The sequence below is a fragment of the Antennarius striatus genome, chromosome 6 (genome assembly GCF_040054535.1).
Source record: "Antennarius striatus isolate MH-2024 chromosome 6, ASM4005453v1, whole genome shotgun sequence".
NCBI lineage: Eukaryota > Metazoa > Chordata > Actinopteri > Lophiiformes > Antennariidae > Antennarius > Antennarius striatus.
The window spans coordinates 12,329,246-12,350,047 of NC_090781.1; the positions used below are offsets into that span (position 1 = coordinate 12,329,246).

The window sequence follows — 20,802 nt, forward strand, 5'->3', positions numbered from 1 at the left end:
TATCATGTAATACAGTATTGTCTAATCTAATTTTATCTAATCTAATCTAATCTAATCTAATCTAATCTAATCTAATCTAATCTAATCTAATCTAACATAACATAACATAACCTAATCTAATCTAATCTAATCTAATCTAATATAATATAATATAATATAATATAATATAATATAATATAATATAATATAATATAATATAATATAATATAATATAATATAATATAATATAATATAATAATTTGGAGGTAATTTATCTGTGTTACTGGGTCATACTGGGTTACCAGGTTCAATTAATTTGCTGCCCGCTGGCGCCCTCTCTCGGGAAAACTACGAATTACTTCCCTGTAAAAAGTAAAATTCCTCGAATATTCAAATTGGTTTTTTTACAAATAATTAAAACTATCATCATACAAACATTTCAAGCTTCATTAGCTAAATACCGCTGACGCGATCGTTTCCCCGTGTACTTTATGAGCATCGCTGTATCTTTAAAAACACTTAGAGCGGCTTAGTATTTGGCAGGAAGTTAGCCGCCGCTAACAGGAAGTCGAGCAATGACCACATTCTGAGGGGCAGGAATCGGCAAAGAACTACGACTTCAAACATTAGTCTTCAGTCGTAACAAGTCTCTCGATACAGGTAATATACACAAACAGTTGCTTCCACGCATGGAAAGGGTCACTTCAGCGGGTTGTTGCGTGTCTCTCGTACGGTACGTGTGTTAGCATAAGCCACGGTTTGGGTGGCTTGTGTCGGACATGGCTCTGTGTGCTTGCATTACCTCTGGATAATGCATGTGGAGTAGAACACAGGTCTGTTCCTGCGAGAAGCGACATTAACGGTTTAATGTCGCTCACAGCAAATGTGTAGGTTATAACCACTGATGCTGTGAGTCAGTTTATGTCATGTTGTCATGTCTGTAGTTCTAATGCGCTTATAGCAGCATTTCACACGCGTCAAGGATTAATTAATGTAGAATCTTATGTCTCACACTTGGTTTTAACCACACTGAATGCCTTTGACCTTTATCACTATTATTATCATTATTATTATTATCATCATTATTATTATAAATCTATTTACTGTATTTTTATTATTATAAATCTATTTACTGTATTTTTATTATTATAAATCTATTTACTGTATTTTTATTATTATAAATCTATTTACTGTATTTTTATTATTATAAATCTGTTTACTGTATTTTTATTATTATCTACTCTACACTTATTTGTTGCAGTAGATGGTCCGTTAATGGCTGGATCATAGTTTTTTGAATTTATCTCAGGGTTTATTTTAAAACTATGAACGTTCTTTGTTATTCCACCAAAATTTTAATTTCCATTGTTGAACAGTTTTCTACATTTAATCTGTTTTCAAAGTAATTTTAATATCAGGAACACCTGATCAGAGCGCCTTAAACCCGAATGTAGTCTAACTTGAGTGAAGTCATTCCCAATGTAGTTAAATACAGAAAGACCGCCTAGTGTGGACTCTGTACACACGTCATTGTACATGATGAAAGTCAAACATCCAAATGATTCATCACAATAAGCTAAAACATGTCTAATAGAACTTTAAAAACGGCTAATTCTTGATCTTCATCAGGAGGAGAACACATTCCTGTGCATTAAGACAAGTCTGAGGCTGCTATGGTGAGTAAGATGAGAAAAACATAAGTTTGTTTTGCAAAGTAGTTGTTCTTGAAATGTTTGTGAAAAACATTCTGGAAATTTCTGCTTTGTATAAATTAATATAAAGGTAATACTTCTGAAGACATTTCATTTCTAAAATGTTAGGTAATTAGACATTATAATCCCATCACTTTATTTTGTCTGTGGATTGATGAAGTCATGAGGAATAACTGCCCTCCTCTTCTCTGTTACAGTCTTCAGCCGTGGATCTGAAGACCAAGGAGGAGAAGGATGCAGAGCTGGACAGACGAATTGAAGCTCTGAGGAAGAAGAATGAAGCTCTGGTCAAGAGGTACCAGGTGTGGAGTACTACATCTTTAACCCAATAGCCAGAATCTCTCACAAAATATTCCTTTGTATTGATTTGTATCAGTGTATTTAAGTGTGTATTTACTGCGGCAAAGACAGGACTGACATCTTTCAGTTCAGACTCTTTAAAAGAGTCTCCTCAACCTAGAGGAGAATAACTTGTCATTACTTTATATGGTTATTAACATGTCATGAACCTCATAGTATATGTTTGTTGTTGGAAAACAGTGGAGTTACACACCTGTACAGGGTGTTAGCTGTAATCTTCTATATTGCACACTATATTTGTGATTGATAACTTTGTGGCCTAAGGTAGAAGGTGATGAATCATTCACATTCTGTTTCCTGTTCAACCTCGTACATAATTTCTCAAAGAGTAAAAGGTGACAACCTCTATGATATTTCTTTTGTGGGTAATTGAAATTTGCAAGTGAGCACTGTCTGGGAAAATGGACAACACTGGTTTTAACAATTACGTGCCCCACATCCACTTAAGTAATCACTGCTATCCAGGAATGCAAATTCAAGTTCATCTGCTCTTCCAGTTTCCATCTGTCTTCTGTACAAGATGAAGACGCAGCTCTGAACTCATCCTTGTGCATCACGCTGATGAGCAAGGATGGTTAAATGACTTACTCCCTGGGAATTATTCAAACTTTTTACTTACACAGTTCAGTCGGTTATGTTTCTAAAATAATGAAACGTTTATTCACTTATAGTTAGCAGTAGGCAGTAAAATGCCATCCACAAATAAATCCAATCATTTTCACGGCATTGTGGGAGAATATTGTAAAATAGACAATTTGTTTTGCTTATTTTTACTTATAAGAAGACAAATTTTGTCAACACACAAAATAGTGTGAAAAAAAGTGTGTACCAGTCAGATTTTGTAACACTGACACAGCTTTAGTGTTAACTCATTTCTTCTGTCACCTGATCTCCACAGGAAATTGAAGAAGATAAGAAGAAGGCGGAGCAGGAGGGTATTGCCGTGACAACGCAGAGGAAGCCCCGTCCCCATGATGCAGACACAGACAGGAGGAAGACGGAGAAAGAAAACTTCTCGGTCACAGTGGACCTGTGTAAAACTCCAGGGGTGAGACATGTCGAATATTTCTCTAAATCCTGTTGTGATTCCTGACAGCGACGCACAAACAGACATTGAATATCAGTTACATAAGTGTTGTGACGGTTCTGTCCATCAGTTAATGATGTTTTGCTTGCTTTAGACAGGATAATCTCTTTATTTGTTACGATGGTCCTGTAGACAGAGGATGTAAAGTACAAACTCTGACAGATTCCCATTATTGTGATCAGTTTACCAACCAGACGCCTGCCAGTCTACCCAGTTTGGCTCTGACAGATGCAGCTGCTTCATGAATGCTTTGGAAATCTATGGCAGCACTGTGTTCCTGCGGAGCTGGGCTACATGTGTAACCAAGCAATCAAATGTAATCAATGGGAAACGCAGCGTGACTCCTGTGCTGAGAATTAGCAGCTATTTAGAATTTAATTTGTGTCTAAAAATGGCCGTGACGTGTTGCACTGCGCTAGAAATGAGTTATATTGGAAAACATTGGCTTTGTTCTGTGTTCAAACACTCTTGTGTAAACTTTGATAAGTTTAGATATGTTTCTATTCAAATGTATGAAGTTATACATACAGCATATTAAATGAAACAGAATGTGATAAGCTGATTGAGTGATCAATGCCAGGGTTCTTTACAACACTGATGCAAAAATGCAATTCTGCCAATACTTTAACAGTGGTTCTTTACAAAAAACCATATCATACTGTCATTTTAATGTATACACTTAAAGAATCTAGATTAGGATTTAAAAAAATCTGGTGTAGCATACAGTCATTGTAGTAGAGTAAATTTTTCCAATTGTCCAACTGATAATCTGTGAGCTGCAGCAGAACAGGATAGAAATAATCCTGTTTGAGGGGAGGTTTTGTGAACAGTGACCTCTGCTGACGGCAGTGTTCAGGCTCCAGACGTCACCAACAGGACTTGAAGGGAGCAGCCGTCTGCTCAGGGGGTCACGTTTGGTTGATTTCTCTGTTCAACCTTTTCTAAAGCTTGACAGCAGACGTCTGTTCGCTGTGGTGAGAGAGCTCCTTGAGTAACGCTGACAATCACAGCATGCACTCATCACCTCTCTGCTTCTTCACATTGTAGTTATGCGCAATCCATAGCTCTGATTGTTCTTTAGTACTACCTAAGTGTCATCAATTCCATAGGATGAGTAGACTGACTCAATCTGAGAGCTAAAACAAGCTCCTGTTCAGAGATCATGGACCAGCCAAGAAGCCCAGAACTGAGCCTAATGTAGAGTTTAGACTGAGCTTTGGTTTATAACCAGTTTGAATGGTTTTAATATATTCTGTATGTGATAAAAACTGTGTAGTATGTTGTCAGAAGCCTTCTTATTGTTGTGATTGAATTTATTCTCCTAATGCTGACTATATTAACCACTGTTCAATCACTTGTGTTTCATGCAGGAAACGAGGATTGTGAATGAATGGAAAGCCGGGGGTCCTCGAGGCCGAAAGACATCTGAAGACAGCGATGGCCCCAGTCCCTCCAGGAGGAAGAGCTCTGCAAGGGGGGGTCGCGGAGGTCAGAGAGGAGGCCGCCAGGAGAGAAGGGAGTGGGAACCCCGGACACCCAGAGATGGAGAGTCACGGACACCCAGAGACGGGGAAGCTGAGGAGACAGGACAGGGGCGTAGAGGAGGGAGGAGAGGAAGAGGAAGAGGGGGAGGTGGAGGAGGAGGTGGAGGAGGAGGAGGAGGAGGAGAGTGTGGAGGAGGAGGAGGTGGGACACCAACTGGGATAGACAGGAAATCCAAGGTCAGTGTAAATTTATCTCCGTACAAAGTTACAAAATGTTATTCATTTTCTGAAACTGCTGCTTTTTCTGAAACCACTGAATTTTCTTTGGTACAGTTTTCTAATGTTTTTAATTCTGTCTTTTCAGCTACAGTATGTCTGTTTTTGTACTTGTGGAATAGTTTGTAAGACTTCAAAGTGACTAGGGTACAAAGTCTTTTTTTAAGCACAACATTCTAGCCTCAAATCTTAAGCAGTTTGATAATTTATTGTATTTCTTCATTTTCCAAGTAAACGTGATTTCGTAGAGTCTTTGGAAGTTGATCATCTTTTTTTTCATAGCATGTATTTGAAAGAAGATGCACTTAGCGAAGATATACTAATCTTCACACGCTGATGTTTCTGTGATGTCATCGTCTGACGACTCTTGTTTTAATGTAAATCCAGCCCCGTCGCTTTCTGTTTTCTGTGTAGGAATGGGAAGAAAAGAGGCGTCAGAACATCGAGAAGATGAATGAAGAAATGGAGAGAATAGCAGAGTATGAGAGAGGACAGCGGGTATGAAAGTCACTGAAATATAAATTCATGGAGTGTTAAGATCTCAGCTCTTGTTTCCTTCACAAAGATTTTTAAATCCGTTTTCTCAGACTTTTACATCTTTTAATTGGTTTTCTTGTTCCATCGATCAAACTTACTAATCAAACAAACATGGTCCACATGAAATTTGTAAAACGTAATGTTGCAGCTGCAATTCCTCTCCTCAGCCGGATGGAGACAAACCGATCCGTAACTTCCTGGATGATCCGAGACGCTCAGGCCCAGCACCTGACACCGATCGTAAGGAGGGCAGCAGGAGACATATACGAAACTGGGGAGGCCTAGACTTTGACAAAGTCAAGACAGGAGCAGAACTGGAGAAAGAGTGGACTGTGAGGAGTTATAAACGCTATTTAACAACCAAATACATCCAGGACCTTTTTTTAAGAAAGTTTTATTTCCACCTGTAGCTTTATTAATTTACCATCTCATGATCTCTCTTGTCCCTGCAGAGTCGACGACCTGGTCAGAAAGGCTCCGTTGACATGACCATGTCTATGACCGGCCGAGAGAGGGCCGAGTACCTGCGCTGGAAGAAGGAACGCGAGCAGATCGATGAAGAGAGGCTAGCGCGCCATCGTAACGCTACGGGCCAGTGGAGACGAGAGTGGGACGCCCAGAAGACGGACAGCATGTAAGGAGAGAGAAGGATTGTAGTTTTTATTGATTTGACACGTGACACCACAAAACTTACTGGAAGAATTTCTAGTAAGTAACTACTAGTAGTAATTAGCTGGAAATAACTCGTGCAGGTATTTGGTGCAGATCGTAATGAGTTTGTAAGGGGATTTTTTGTACTACCACATTTTGAGAAAGTTTTTATTGACATTTTCCGTAATTTATAAGAACTCCTGAACCAAATTGTACTCATTTTTATGGAGGCAATGGGCGCCAATGCGACAATCTAAAAGGAAGTTTATTGTTCTTGTTATTTCTATTATAATTATGCTTTATTATTATCCCACAAGAAAACATTCCAACCATGTGTGACTATTGTGTCCCAAGATGTGCATCACAAACAAATGAGCCTGGAGCAGCAGTGACTCTGAAGTTAGTAACTGGCTGCAGCATGCGGTCTGTTTTCAGCTTTCTGGATCTCCATAGTTTATTCATGTTAGTCCTTTTCTCAGGTCTGTCAAAGATTCCAAACGGATGCAGAATGTCAATAAAACAATGATCTCATGAACTAAACCTAAACGCAGTTACAGCACCAAACAAAAACGTGTAAACGCGTTCGTTGACGTCGTCTTAATTCTCTCTGACAGCCACATCTGTCTGACCCTGCGGCTTTTTTCACAGGTTCAAGGAGGACCCATATGTGGCTCCAGAGGGCATCACACCCGAGCAGGGCGTCAGGAGAGGCAAGTCCGCACACACGGACACTATGGTTGCTATGGTTACAGCTGATAGGCCACAGTACCAGCAGATCCCCGTTTCACCTCTGTCCCATGTCACTCCAACATGTCAACACACACACACACACACGCACACACACACACACACACACACACACACACACACACACACACACACACACACACACGGTGGGACACAACGCCAGCTCCCTCCTCCAGTTAATTAAGGCTGTTATGTAAATGACAGTTGATTAAAGTCATTATGGAAATGTTTGCTGTATTTCCCTGGAGTCCATATGAACCCCTTAAAGCAGCTGTTCTGATCTGAGAGAAGCTTTCAGGAGCGTGACATGTTCTTCAACGGAGTCTCAGTAACAGAGAGCAGAAGTAAGCAGTTAAAAACCACTGTCACTCTGCTAGGAAGGTCAGATCATGTGTTTAACATGTTAAAGGAAACTCAGCAACAACCACTAGTACAAATCGGATTTGTGATATTTTATACTTTATACTGTGACACATTGATTATTTTTCTGACTAATCAGTGTGTTAAATGTTCAAGATGAGAGCTACTGACACAAAGTCTAAAATTATGTTCATAACTTTGTCTCTTCAGAAGCCAAGATCTGCCAGAGAATTGATATATTGAAAACAGAATTTATAAGAATAATGGTTTAGCTATCGTTTAATTGAGTTTTCTGTATTTTTCAGTGATATTTCAAGTTGATGTATTTTTAATACTTCTCCTCTGAGGAGGAAGTTATTGTCGAGGTGGGGTGCACCCGGACACGCCGTCACTTCAAGGGTATTATTTTGAATTTAAAATGATGCAGTGTGTGAAAACAAGCTCTAACAAATGAACTTTGTAAATCTTTGATAAAAACTGTTCTAAAAGAGAAAGTTGCATTTCTAAGGCTTGTGCTCTGATTCAAATTGACTACAAATGAAATGCGTTCAGACTCTAGGGCATCTGCTCATGTCCGCGGTTAAACTTTTTGGCCTGATTTTTTGATGTGTGTAGCTGATGTCATTCATTCTTCCACAATAAAATAATCTACAGTGGTAATCCCACAGTATTACACAGCTGGTACAACATCAGATGCAGAGCAGCGAACCATCTGAACTCTTCTAGCGGCTTCCTGTCTTCAGTTCTGCCGTCTCTTCCCAGTGGTTGATGGGGTTTGGTTTTTAGAAGTACAAGCTGATATTTTCAGTCTAGACTCATGAAAATAATGATTAAGTTCCTACTGTAGAACATAAAATATTTGTACACTCTATGTTTTGGTGTAGAACTGGCTGAAGAAAAAATTAAAGAGGAACTGAGTGTAGACAGAATAAAATGTCTTGAGCCGATTTACGGTCGCCATATTAGAGTTATTGCTCTATAGACAGCTAAAAAAAAATGAAATTAGTATTAAAAATATGCTATGACTTTCACTTGGCAGAACAAGCATTAAGCAGATCGAGGTCTTCACCTCACCAGATGGTGGTCCTCATTCCACTTCTCTGTAGCTCCATTCAGCTGTTGTTTTAGTGCAGCAGTAAACTTTAATATAGATAGATATATACTTTATTAATCCTGGAGGAAATTGCATTTCAAAAGTGTCAGGGTTGCAGGTAAATAATTGTTATTATGAGCTCTATTACATTGACTGTGATCTAAGAAAACCTTTCTTGATAAAGCCAGAATTGTTTGTGCAGATTTTTGCAACCTTGGCCCAATATAGATGTCACCTCACCTCACTCTTATGCTTCTGCCTCACTGGTGATAGTAAAGATTTTTTATGTATACATGGTTATGATGTCTTAGATTTATCTCATGGACAATGTGTGTATGTGTGGTGAATGTGCTGTGGTGTGTGTGTGTTTGTGTCCTCTCTGCAGCCCGTGTGTTTAACTCTCGTGCAGAGCCTTGCAGGGCCTCAGGTCAGAGCACAGCATGGGATTGAGATTTGATTGTGTGTTGTCAAGTTGGCCTTTCTAATCATCATAACTTTCAGCTTTGTGAAACCTGCAAACGCGAATGTGTTCCCATGAACCTCATCTGTTTGCTTTATCTACTGTAAATGTCCTTTAATTAGCTGCGCAGATACTGAAAGAGGAGGTTTGACCTCAAACTGGTCATGCTTTGGATTTACTTCTCTTCCCTGAGGATGGCAGCGTGTTGGAATCCTCTGAATGCACACGCTCCAGCCTCAAGAGTGTTTCTGATTGGCTCAGTGTTGGTGCTGCTTTGTGTTGGCTTCAGAAATCACCAGCCAGTCATAGGTCAAACCTTCCCGGCTGAGGTTCCAATATTATTTCTGAGTGCTGTTCAGCCCTTTTTTTCATTTCTGTGTGTAACTAACTCGGAGCGTATTATAGATTATGTCATTACACCTGCTACACATTAGAGCCATGTGTGTGTCTTGGTTTTTCCATTTCAGGAATAACTGGAGTGTCCTCTCCACAGCCCCGAGCTCCTCGGTTCAATCTCTTCATTATCTTCTTCTCAGTTTTTTCTTTTATCCTGACTGATCCCTTCATTTCTTTTGTACTTGTATCTTTCTCTCTCTTTTTTTAATCACGTCCTGCCCTTCCCTCCTCTCCTTCACACTCTTATTCTCCTCTCTTCCCGGCTGGTGTTTTGACTTGGTGACCTTCGCTCACTTATTTCCTCCATCCTCTGCTCCTCTTCCCTTATGCTTCCTTCTTCATCCCTCTGTCACTTCTATACGCTGTGTGTATCTCCCTTTTATTTTACTCGCAACCCAATTTTTTGTCATTTCATTTCTCTTTCATGTTATCCTTTTGATCTTTATATTTTTCTTTCTTGTTTCTATTTTTTCTCATTTCACCCTTTGTTTCGTCCACGATGGATTCAGGGGAAAGGTCAAGTTTATCCTGTAACACAGATTTTCTTTCCCATGTATTACTTTAAGATGACTTGTTTAATTATACCACAAATACAGGCTCTTGATTTATTCACGGCTACTGACGCAGAAAATTTCCCAAACCTCGGAAGGGGATAAAATGTTTTTAATAGTGTTTGTTTTTTCTTGTCTTTCCTGATCATGATGTTCATGTAAGAACAAAAAATTTGTATGAAAAACATTTGCTTATTGTAAACATTTATATTTGTAGTCTTTTAAATGATATCTCACATGTTGCACACAATTTAATACAAGCTAGCCTATAGCTCTCTATCCCGCAATAAATCAGTAAGATCTCTGCTGTTGCCCCCCATCCCTATCCCCCCATCCCCGCCCTCTGAGTCATCCATCATCTACTAGCTGAGACATAGATGTTTGCCCTTGTCCCAGAGTTCAGATGGACTCAGCAGCAGTTTGACACCACAGGACAGCTGCTGTCAAACAAGTGTGGCATAAAACACGATCTCAGACTGCATCGGCTGAAAGAGGAGAGACGATGAGGAGCTGGGTGGTTTTTGTGTGGACTGAATACTGGAACACAGTCATGAAAGGACAACACTTAATAATACAAACTGATTTCTTACTGTAGTGGCAGTTCTCATAACTAAGCTTTGGTAAAATTTTTTCCTGGAAGTTATTTTATCTCAGCCAGTCAAAGACACAACAATAAATAATTGCCCCTCACCTGTCGCCCACTTCTTCTCTACATCAAGTGCTGACAAGCGTTTGACTTTCACCAATGTTTCCTCCAGACGACAGCAAGCGTCCTCCTAAAGCCCCGACGTTTGGAGACTTCCTGTCACAGGGTAAATCCCAGGGCCCCCGAGGGGACCGGGGCAAAGGAAGGGGCCGAGGGCAGAAACCGAGCTACAGGTAAACCCGAGCATTAACGTGTGTCTAGTTATTCTTGTCAATGTTACAGTATTTTCCGCACCGTAAAGCGCACCGGATTATTACGCGCACCTTCAACAGCTGACCGATTATAAAACTGTTTTCATATACAGGTATAAGACGCACTGGATTATAAGGCGCACGGTTGGTTTTTAGAAAATTAAAAGCTTTCAGGTGCGCCTTATAGTATGGAAATTACTGTATTTCTTGTTTAAGACGCCTTGCATTTGTTGGGCTGTTACTGTAAATTTATTCCCTGCAACAGAGGATTCTTGGTTTTGACAAATAAACCAAATGTGTTTTGTTTGTCACTCATTAAATTATAAAAACGACATGTTTTCTGTTAATGTCTACAAATGGTTAAGATGCACTCATGACTGTTGATGTTTGCAGCTTCCAGTAGTGATAATAACTGAACGTTTGTCTTGTCTGAATGCTTTTTAATAGCATGCATGATAACCGGTGGGAATCAGAGAAAGACGAGGAGAAGGAAAAGGAGGACTATACCAAAAGAGAGGAGAACAATAAAGCGAAGAGAAAAGAGGTGGAAATATCGAAGCCTCCTGCAGTACAGAAGGTACAGAACCCTCATCTAATACCTGTAACCTCACCGGTAACGCAGTGCCTGCTGGGAGAGGTCCCCATGTACTTAATGACCTATAGAGAATTATCACCCAGCAAACTCTGTCAGGTCTGTTTCAGTTCTCTGATGCAATCAAATGGCTTCATGTATATTCATTTGTCTGATTCTAATAGTCTAGTTGACTCTAGCTGTCCAGTCATTAGCCGGAGACAACCTGAGCAGCAGACTGGGGAACACGAGAGAGGATGTATCTCCTACAAACTTAGATATTTCCCTCAGTAGTTGTTGGAGGTCAAAGGGTTAACAGGAAGTAAATATTGTCTCAGCAGGGTGGCAAAAAGACAAAAAAAACCCACGTTTTTTCTTTAACGTTCCCTTTTCCCATCTTTTCTTAGTCAGAGAATAACAGCGATGAAGATGAGGATGAATGGGTGGATGCTAGTGATTTAGGAGAAGATGAAGAAGTAGAAGAAGGAAGTGATTCAGAGCACGACTTAAAGGGCGATGAGAAGAAAGACAAAGAGAAACCAGCCAAGAGCAAAGACGACCCCCCTTCATCTTCTGCACGTCGTTCTCAACCAGCAGCAGCAGGAAACCCCAAAGATCAGCGGACACCCAGGCCGAAGGTCCACATCCCCCCCCCAGCATCAATTCAGGAGTCGCCGGAGGGGACCAAGCCGCTCAGCCCCTTCTCCCCGCTGGACAGTCACCAGCCTGTGTCAGACTGGGGGGAGGAGATGGAGATGCTCTCGCCTCGCAGCAGCATGGGAGGCGAGAGCCCCATGAAGCCCCCCAGCGTGGAAGCCACTCCACCCCAGAAGAAAGACGGAGAGCAGGAGGAGACTAAGAGTCCAGTGTCCAGCTTCAGTGAGCCAGCAGAGCCACAAAAAGAGGAGGAAACAGGTAGATTCTTCCTGTCACGTCTGCAAAACATCCGGTTTAAACAAATCAGAGCAACCCGATTTATTAAGGTCGTCTTTGTGTCGTGTTTCTAATTGAAACACTGTCAAGTTGACCTCAAACACATCGCTGCTTCTGCTTCTTTCTCCTACTTATCTCTTGCTCTCTCCATCTCTGCCTCCTCACCCTCTCCATCCTTCATCCTCTCCTTCCCTCCTGCTGTGTTTTACATTCAGCATTAGAGCTTTCCTCTCCTTCAGAGGAGACTGTGATGGTGTCAGACACCGGGTCCGTTGCCAATGGCCCCCCCATTGCACTGCCGTCCGACCCCGCCGCCTGTGAGGTCACAGAGGCTGCTGTGAAGACGGACGAGGATCCAGCTGCTGTCCCATCACAAGGTACTGAAAACATCCCAAATCTGCTGCTTAGAAATCAGTTATAGCAACAAGATTTTGGATAATTTGTCCTAAATTCTTGAACGTGTTGCTTTGCACTCATTTCCATCCCAGCACCGCTGTAAACAGTTAACCTTTAACCTTTCCAGCACAAGCTTTTATGAGATATTTAACACGTCGCTCCGTAGAGTAAGTCCGACATGTTTCTTTTTCTCTCTGTCAGAGGACAAACCCGACCTCCCTTCCCCTCCAGACGCCCTGGAGACGGAGCTGAGCTCCCCTGAACCTGCGGGAGGGGGCGACGATGCTGAGCCCCCCACTGGGACCGAGGCTCTGCCAGTAGAGACAGAGCAGGAGTCCTCAGGTCAGATTCACATCAACAGCATCGGGCAGGAATCCCTTGAACTCCTCTCATGTTAATTTCCTGACCTTTGTTTCCCTTGAATATCTTCACTCAGCCTTGCTTTTAAGTCATGCTAGGATAAAATTGCGTGCTTTTTTTGGTCTGTTTTAAGGCCATTGTAGATCATTTTAATTTTACATATAATTAAAATGATCTATAATATGTTTCCAAATGTAGTGAAGTCTGTCTTTTTTTTTGCTGCTTCCAGTGTTTCTTAACATCCCTCAGTAGCTCTGAGTGTGATGGTGCAGTCTGTTTCCACCTGAATAACATCAATACACACTGACCAATGATGTCTTAGTATTTTCCACATACGATGTCTCAGACTGTAATTGAGCTTGTTGATGGGGGTCTGACAGATATTTTTCCAGTACCCTGATAACTAAAGTAAATGTGGTGCTGACACAGGGTTCAGGTGAGGGATCTGTGTCTGAAACGTCCGTCTGAACCGGCGGGAGCTGTGTCTTATCTTTAAGCGCAGGACGTCACGTTTTTCACCTATCGACACCTTTTCACTGAGACTGCTAGAATCCACAACTACTGCACTCAAAAATGTTACCGTCCTTTCATTTCTGAGTGATCATTTGCATGGCGTGTGCCCTCAGATGAACTGAATCTGCCCACAGCTGCACATCACCTGGATAACAGAGGGTAATTCAGTCATATGGGTGGTTGGAGCTATTTAGTTAACTCGTGTTCAGAAACGTCATTTTGAACCTTGTGTTGTCTACAACACCTTAAAGTGCATCATTGTTCTGTGTTCTAAATGGGACTAAAACATGCATGTTTTTATCTTGTGAGGTTCTGTAAACATGTATTATTGTGCACCTTGAATGTTTTCAGTATTTATGATTTATTTATGCTAGTGATACAAACAGCGTCATCACGAAAATCAGTTAACCTGTCATCATTTTTATTACATTTTTATTATCCTTGCATAACGTTTTCAACTTAAACTGTATAAATAAAAAAGGTGGATGTAGGTGAGTCACCAGATTTCTGATTTTGCTTCAGTGTTTCTGTGAAATTATCAGCTTTAAAGGTCCAGTTTAGTGTGGGGTGATTTTTTATTGAGGAACTACAGTTTATTGTAAGTAGATCAAATTTAAAGATTCACACGATTCATTTTTTATATTTCACTTGTGGCGTTTAAGCGCACGTCATTATTTTTCAAATTCTGGCTGCACTCCATTTGGGGTATGATTGAATCAATCTCCTCTAATGTGATTATTACTGTACAAGAAGTAATCGTTATTCAAACCAACCCACGAAAAGCTTTTGTGGACGTTGATATTCATGCAGTGGATTCATGGAGAAATGAGCGTTTCCTGTAAAAACACACCACAGGATGCGTTTCCATCTTAATAATTACAGCCACTTAGAAACTACTTAGAATCTTTGTTTTTCCTTCGTCGTTGATTGATTGATCACTGTTGTGATCGAAGCGTCCATTCATACTTTGGGTTTTCTTCTCAAAAATGAGAAGAAAGAAAAATTAAAGACCTGAAGAGGTCCAGTCATTAGACACACCCCTACCACTTAGCTTAGCTTTGCTTTTATCAATGCACAAACAGGAAATCTCAGAATTGTTCTCAGTTTTCTCCGTAGAGTAGAGATACATGTAGACGTTAGTCTGAGGTGCTGCTTTGATTTGTGTTGTATAACCATCAGACAGCGTAAAGAAGATATGTAGATTTATAGTTATAACTTCAGATTGCCCCTTGGGGACAAATAAAGTTTTTTTAATTTGAATTTGAATTTAAAACTAAACCCACAAGGATTCATCAGAACACCATAGCGATCATCCATCGTTGTCTTTGAACACTGGAATAGACATGGAGTTTCTTGTGAGTTTTTTGTTTTCATTTCAAAATGTTAAAAATTAAGGCGTACAATTAAAATGAACAAACACACACACACACACACACACACACACACACACACACACACACACAAAGTGAATTTAGGAATGTCATCACTGTACTAAGGCAATCGGAGGCAGAGTAGGGTGAGTCATGGCATCGCCATAGTAGAATTAATGAAATCCTGGAAACATGCTCTCATCTGGAGGAGTTTTAAACTCTAAAGGACCCAGTTGTTCAAAATTGACCAGAAATCTGTTCATGAAGACCAAACATTCAAACTTCCTGTGGTTTAGCTTCTCTTGTGAGGTTTGGGATGTTTGTCCTCGTTATTTATGATAATAACGTGAGTATATAACTGGACTGTTGTTCAGACAGTAAAAGACGTCATCCTGGCCTCTGGAACATTGTGAAGAGCCAATTTACTTTAGATGAAACTCATAATTAATCAAAAAATAACAATAGTTATTTTTTTCCCCAAACTGGTAGAACTGCAGAATTCCTCTTGGGTCTTCATTTCCCTCTCCAGTAATCATTGTACTCATGTCCTCATTATATGTTAAGCACACTCTATAACAAAGAGTTTTGGCTTTTCATTCATTCATTCTTCCTATTTATTTTCAGATGAGCTTGAAAATCCCAGATGAATAATAGGATTAAAATTGAAATAGAAGGTGTTGTTGTCATCTTGGTGCTTTAGGGTAAAAGCTGCACTGATTGCGTTTATTCTCCTGATGACTCATTTGTGATGAACGGCAGGAGTCAGATGAGCTCATGTCACCTGCGTGTGTGTGTGTGTGTGTGTGTGTGTGTGTGTGTGTGTGTGTGTGTGCGCGCGCGTGCGTGTGCGTGTGTCCATGTATGTACTGGTGTCAGGGTGGAGATCAGGAAACCAGGGAAATTAGCAGCACAATTAAGTTCTTTAAAAGGCTGGAGGGGAAATGAGCTCCAGCCTGTGGGGCAGATGTCAGGGCAGACAGAAAGGAGACCGTTTCAAGTCTGATTCAATTAAATCTTGTGATGTTTGTGAGGCTCCACAGTGGATTTTCTGACAATAGATGGAGATGCATGACGTCAATCGGCTAGCTCGATCAACACTTGAGAAGGTTTCCTGATAACAGCGTTCTATTCAGTGCTGCTGTTTTCATCACTGCCCCACCAGGAACAATGTCCATCATGTTTGGTTTCCAGAGAGTAGTGCTGCAAACATTAGTGAATCCAGACTAAAACCAAATCACAATGATTCATTTTAAACATTCTGGGAACTTGTTTTCTATGGAGTCTGTAGTGTGCTTGGTGGTTAGATTTAATGGGTTGATCACTTACCTAAATTAGAAAAGCACTCAGACCAAAAGCAGCGCTGTCAAAATGTCAATAAGGCAGAATCACTCCTTACTGAATAATCTGAAGAAGTGATTCGGAATCCACATCAGATTTACTGAACGCTTCCTCGACTCGAGATCCACCCCGACACAAACTGAAATCAAAATCCATTCACAAGTTGTAGACAAGTCATTGTAAAACACAATTTTTTTTTTTTTATACTTCACACATCTGAACCAACTGGAGCTTGGAGTGCATGTCCTGTATATCTTGAGTACAGTATTTTCTGCTCTGTAAGGCGCACCTAAAAGCCTATAATATTCTCATAATCCCGTAGTGCGCCTTATAGTCCGATGCGCCTTTTATATGGATTAATATTAGTAAAACAAGATCGCCGGAAAAAAAAGCCGGCAGTGTGGCCGGCAGTCATGCTGCACTGTCACCAGGGGCGCCCTCAGACAGTATTCAGGCCGTACCACGTCCCCTAACAACGGTAGTCAAGGGGCGTCGCCGAAATAACGACTCTCACTGACCTGCTGTTTGACGGTAGAGCAGCCTGCTGAGAAGAACACCGGTGACCGGCTACGACGATGTAGCAAAACATTGGGAAATTTCAACAATTCTATTAATAAAGTCTGACTGACTGACTGATCTCAGTATTTCCCAACTACAATGGCGCTGGAAATAACCCACTTTAAACTTAATTGGTCTTAAAAATGCCATTTTGCTGTAATCTGGAATCTAGTGACGGTCCATTCTATTAGTCTGTGGAAACACACGGAGAAACGGGCATAAAGGTGAATGAAAGACCCTCAAAGCTGAACTCCCAGCCTTTTCTGAAATTTCAAGAGTCACTGCTAGACAAAGGTGCCTGGCTGGTGTGCTGGATTGATTTGCAAATGTAGTTGATACCTGAAACAGCTCGTTACGGGGGTGGGGGTGCATTTCGGCTTGTGTATTCTGTCTGCAGCGACGTGCTGTGAGATTCACGGCGGTGAGACACTGACGTTAAAGTCAGTTCTAGGAGTAAAACAGCGTCATATTTGCCAGTAAATCAGCAGCCTGACATTAAAAACTGATTAAAATTTTTTTAGACAGCAAATAGCTGCACCTCACCTCCGACTGGACTACCGATCGATCAAAACAATATTTAATTAATAAACGAAGACAAACGTCGGAGCTTAAATATGTGCTTCGAACTACAGATCAGGAAATAATCCGCTCTGTTCGAACTGAGCGCACTCGTAATGAATTTAACCAGTTTTTGATGTCAGGTTTTTTAATATGCGTGTTGACTTCTTTCTAAGGCCCCGTTCACACGATCCCGGAACTTTTTGAAAATGCAACTTTTCTGTTGCGTTTACGCCTTCCGTCCACATGACAACAAAACATGGAGGATTCCTATTGGCCCCGTCCACACGATGACGGATTTGTTTGAAAACGCAACTTTATGAAAACACATCGAAAACGATTTGCGTCCATAAGACAGCATTATCAAAAAAAATCTCCGTCCACATGTAAAAGCATCAGTGCATTTTCGAAGACGGCTATAAGCATGCCAAACCATGTGGTGGCAGTATTGAGTAAAGTTTTATCCAATAGGAATCCTCTGTGTTTTGTTGTCACAACACACGGGCCCATAAAATATATGACGTCACAGTGGTTTTTGTCGCAGGCAAGACATCAGCGTTTTTAAAAAGTCATGGATAAGCCGTCCACACAACAACGCAGACCCAGCGTTTTTGCGCCTTATAATCCAGTGCGCCTTATAGTGCAGAAAATACTGTATTAGTTTTTAACAGCCTTTTGTCTTGATTTAACTCTCTTTGAGTCCAACAGCGTCACTTAACTTACTGTTGAGCCTCTGAACACATCCCATAACCTGGTTTTATCCGCATAATGTCAAAATACTGAAGTGGCCAGCGTCTCTTGAAGAGCAAGAGTGTTTTAGAGCACATCCAGTGCAGCTGCATGATTCAATATTGATTGTCCAGTTCACCTGTGATCAGCTATTCATGCAGCAGCAGTGGAGCTGAATGTGCAGAGTTTTGGATAAAATGCTGCTGGAGACACAGTAAGCATTCTGCCCCAGGGCTGCCAGCTCTGGAAATATGCACACTTAGCTTTTAATGAAAGCAATGACACACACATGCGCTAACATGTTCATCACCGCTTTCTCCCTCTGTTTGCATCAACAGGCTGAAGCTGCTGAGAGCAAAAAGACTTGTGAGGATAAAGGAAAGATGAGAGGGACAAACGGCATGAGCTGCTCATCACTGGAGTGACCATCACACATCAGAATATAAGAAATGTTGCTTAAGCCTTCAGGAGGAGGAGGAGGGTTTGTGCTTGCTGCCGAGGCCCAGCGTCTGTTCAGGTCTTTCTCTCAGCTGGTTTTAGGTCTGCTGGATCACCTCTGACTGCCACAATGTTTTTTAAGTGTTAAGGTAAAAACAATAAAACTAAGTCACTGATTTTGAAAAATGGGAAAAACCTCCAAATGCTTCATTTTCAGGTTTTTTCTGTATCAGGAAAAGGAAGCGTACTCGATGTGCTTTTGAGCAGAAGATCACGAGTACAGTTGTGATCACAAAAGATAATTTAGGATGTGCTGATTTAAAACAAAACAAATCTCACAGAATCAGGATGTGCTGGCTGGTTTGGAGAACGGAATCACTATCGGCTCATCGTTTAAAAGGCTCTCAGCTGCCCATCCTGCATATACACATCTCACGCCTGATCGGCTGTCTCAGGGACAGATAGGCTACGGACTGTTGGCTTTGGCTCCAAATAATTACTGATTTAAAGATTGATCAGCTCCGTCGCTGTACACACCTCTGTCATATTTACTATCAGCTTTGGTTAACCGCTGCTACTAGTAATATGTCGGAAAACCAGTTTAGCATTGCACTCATTTTTTAATTTTTTTAATGAAAAGATCATCGTTGATACAGTTGAACCAGATATTTGTTTTGTTCTTGTGTCCTCCTTTTTAACCCGCTGTACCTAAGTTACCCACAGGGCAGGAAGGTGGGTGGAGACTGGGGTGTCTAATCTACACAGTTAGAGGTGGGTCACCTTTCTGCAGCTTCTTTTGTTCGTTTATTAAACGTATTCCATTTAAATACGTAGTTAGTGTGTTAGGTTGAGCATTAAAGTATATTTCTTTTGCCGTCAGACCCCACATTTGGAACCATTTAGCCTTGCTGTTTGCATGAGATTCACCGCAGGTAAATCATGGCGATTTACATCAGAGCCGTCCATGCAGACTTGTGTCTGTGTTGTGGAATAACCCACTTCAGTCATGGCCTGGGTCAGATGTGAGTCAGTGTGGCGACCGACTCCTTGGGTTTCATATCGGGGGTCGTACTTTTAGAGCATGTTGACGGGACACCATGTGATTTCTACACAAGTCCTCATACTTCAAAACTCTTGCTATTTTAATCTTTTAATTCTCTTATAATCAGAAAAGTGTTTGTGGATGCAGACGGTGCCGTCATTCTGTGGTTATTGATGCTTTGGACATCATCAGTATAGGAAAGAAATGTTCTGAAATGATTTCCTCTCTGAAATGAGAAGCTTCTATTTTCAAAGACAAGAGTCTCATTCGAATGCATAAATGTTAGAAAGAAATTAGTGTCAGAAGTCATGAAACACAAATTATACTTGAATAACAGGTAATGAACTTTGGGTTACAGCCTTTTCTAATGGAAAGTTTGTTTTGGGATGAAACTCTTCATGCATACCTCAGCAGATTAGGAGCTTTTCTTCTGCTTGATATAGATTTTTTTTTCCTTCTCTGCAAACAACTCTCATGTTCGTTGAAGTTGCTCGCTCACCTGTGGCGTTTAAATATATGCAGACAAATGGGGTGCTTTAATGTTTTTGTGTTTGGAGTAGTAAACATGTTTTTGGTTGAAAGGAGCTGCAATATGTACAGTTTTTAAATTGAAATGAACATTCCATATTTGGGTGTTTGTGCAAAATGTAGCTCGTGAGCTACCAAAACTTTTTGTTCTCACGTTTTCTCTTTTTGCATATGGATGTTTGTTTTTTTCTGAGCTCGATGACAGATTGTATTTAAGGCTACAGATATTTCAGTATGCATCCGTTTCTACAAAGTCATGTCTAATACATGAAATCACTCTGAGAACCAACGGGGTTTGCCTTTTTTTTGTTGTTGTTTTTTTGAAGTGGTGTGCAGCTGCTTTCATAAGATTACCAGGAATAGCATGAATCCAAAATTGTAGCTTCTAAATGTTGTCAAAGCCATTCATTGAATAAATAAATGTCCCCATCAGAGAGAAGAGTATTGATGTATGTACAGCTTTTCCAAAATGTGTACCCACGTGGAATCCAGTTTTTGCTCTTCATATTTAGCCAATAAATGTGTTCCTTTGATGTCGTACCTCCGTCTGCTTTGATTCTGTAGATGTGAGTCAGATTAAAATAATGTTCAGTGTCAGGTTCAAGGCTGTTTCTGAATCCACGCCGGATTAAAAACTGGCTGATGCTCGTGTAATATTTTCCGCTCTGCTGCTGCTGCTCTATTCATCCACAGACATGAATTTATGTCCTCCTCAGCAGGCAGTGTGACAGCATGGATCCATTCTGCCCTATACACACACTGAATATGCGGGGTGTCTTTTTGTTGTGTTTTATTCGTGTCTGGAGCATGTTTTTTTTTTGTCCTCAGCTGCTGCAGGACAGGAAGAATGATGGCCTTCAGCTCTTTTTTTCATCCTC

General features: G+C 40.8%; 1 protein-coding gene across 1 annotated transcript; it reads left to right on the forward strand.

The window, feature by feature from the left end:
* Positions 1 to 536: 536 nt before the first annotated feature.
* On the forward strand, positions 537 to 20,588 carry ccdc9 (coiled-coil domain containing 9). Its single transcript, XM_068318200.1, has 15 exons — positions 537 to 639; positions 1,609 to 1,655; positions 1,889 to 1,993; positions 2,950 to 3,099; positions 4,509 to 4,859; positions 5,313 to 5,396; positions 5,603 to 5,767; positions 5,888 to 6,069; positions 6,735 to 6,796; positions 10,452 to 10,572; positions 11,038 to 11,167; positions 11,569 to 12,076; positions 12,310 to 12,471; positions 12,692 to 12,832; positions 18,255 to 20,588. The coding sequence occupies exons 2-15, from the start codon at positions 1,653 to 1,655 to the stop codon at positions 18,257 to 18,259; spliced, it is 2,169 nt and encodes a 722-aa protein (XP_068174301.1). The 5' UTR covers positions 537 to 639; positions 1,609 to 1,652; the 3' UTR covers positions 18,260 to 20,588.
* The last annotated feature ends 214 nt before the right edge of the window (positions 20,589 to 20,802 follow it).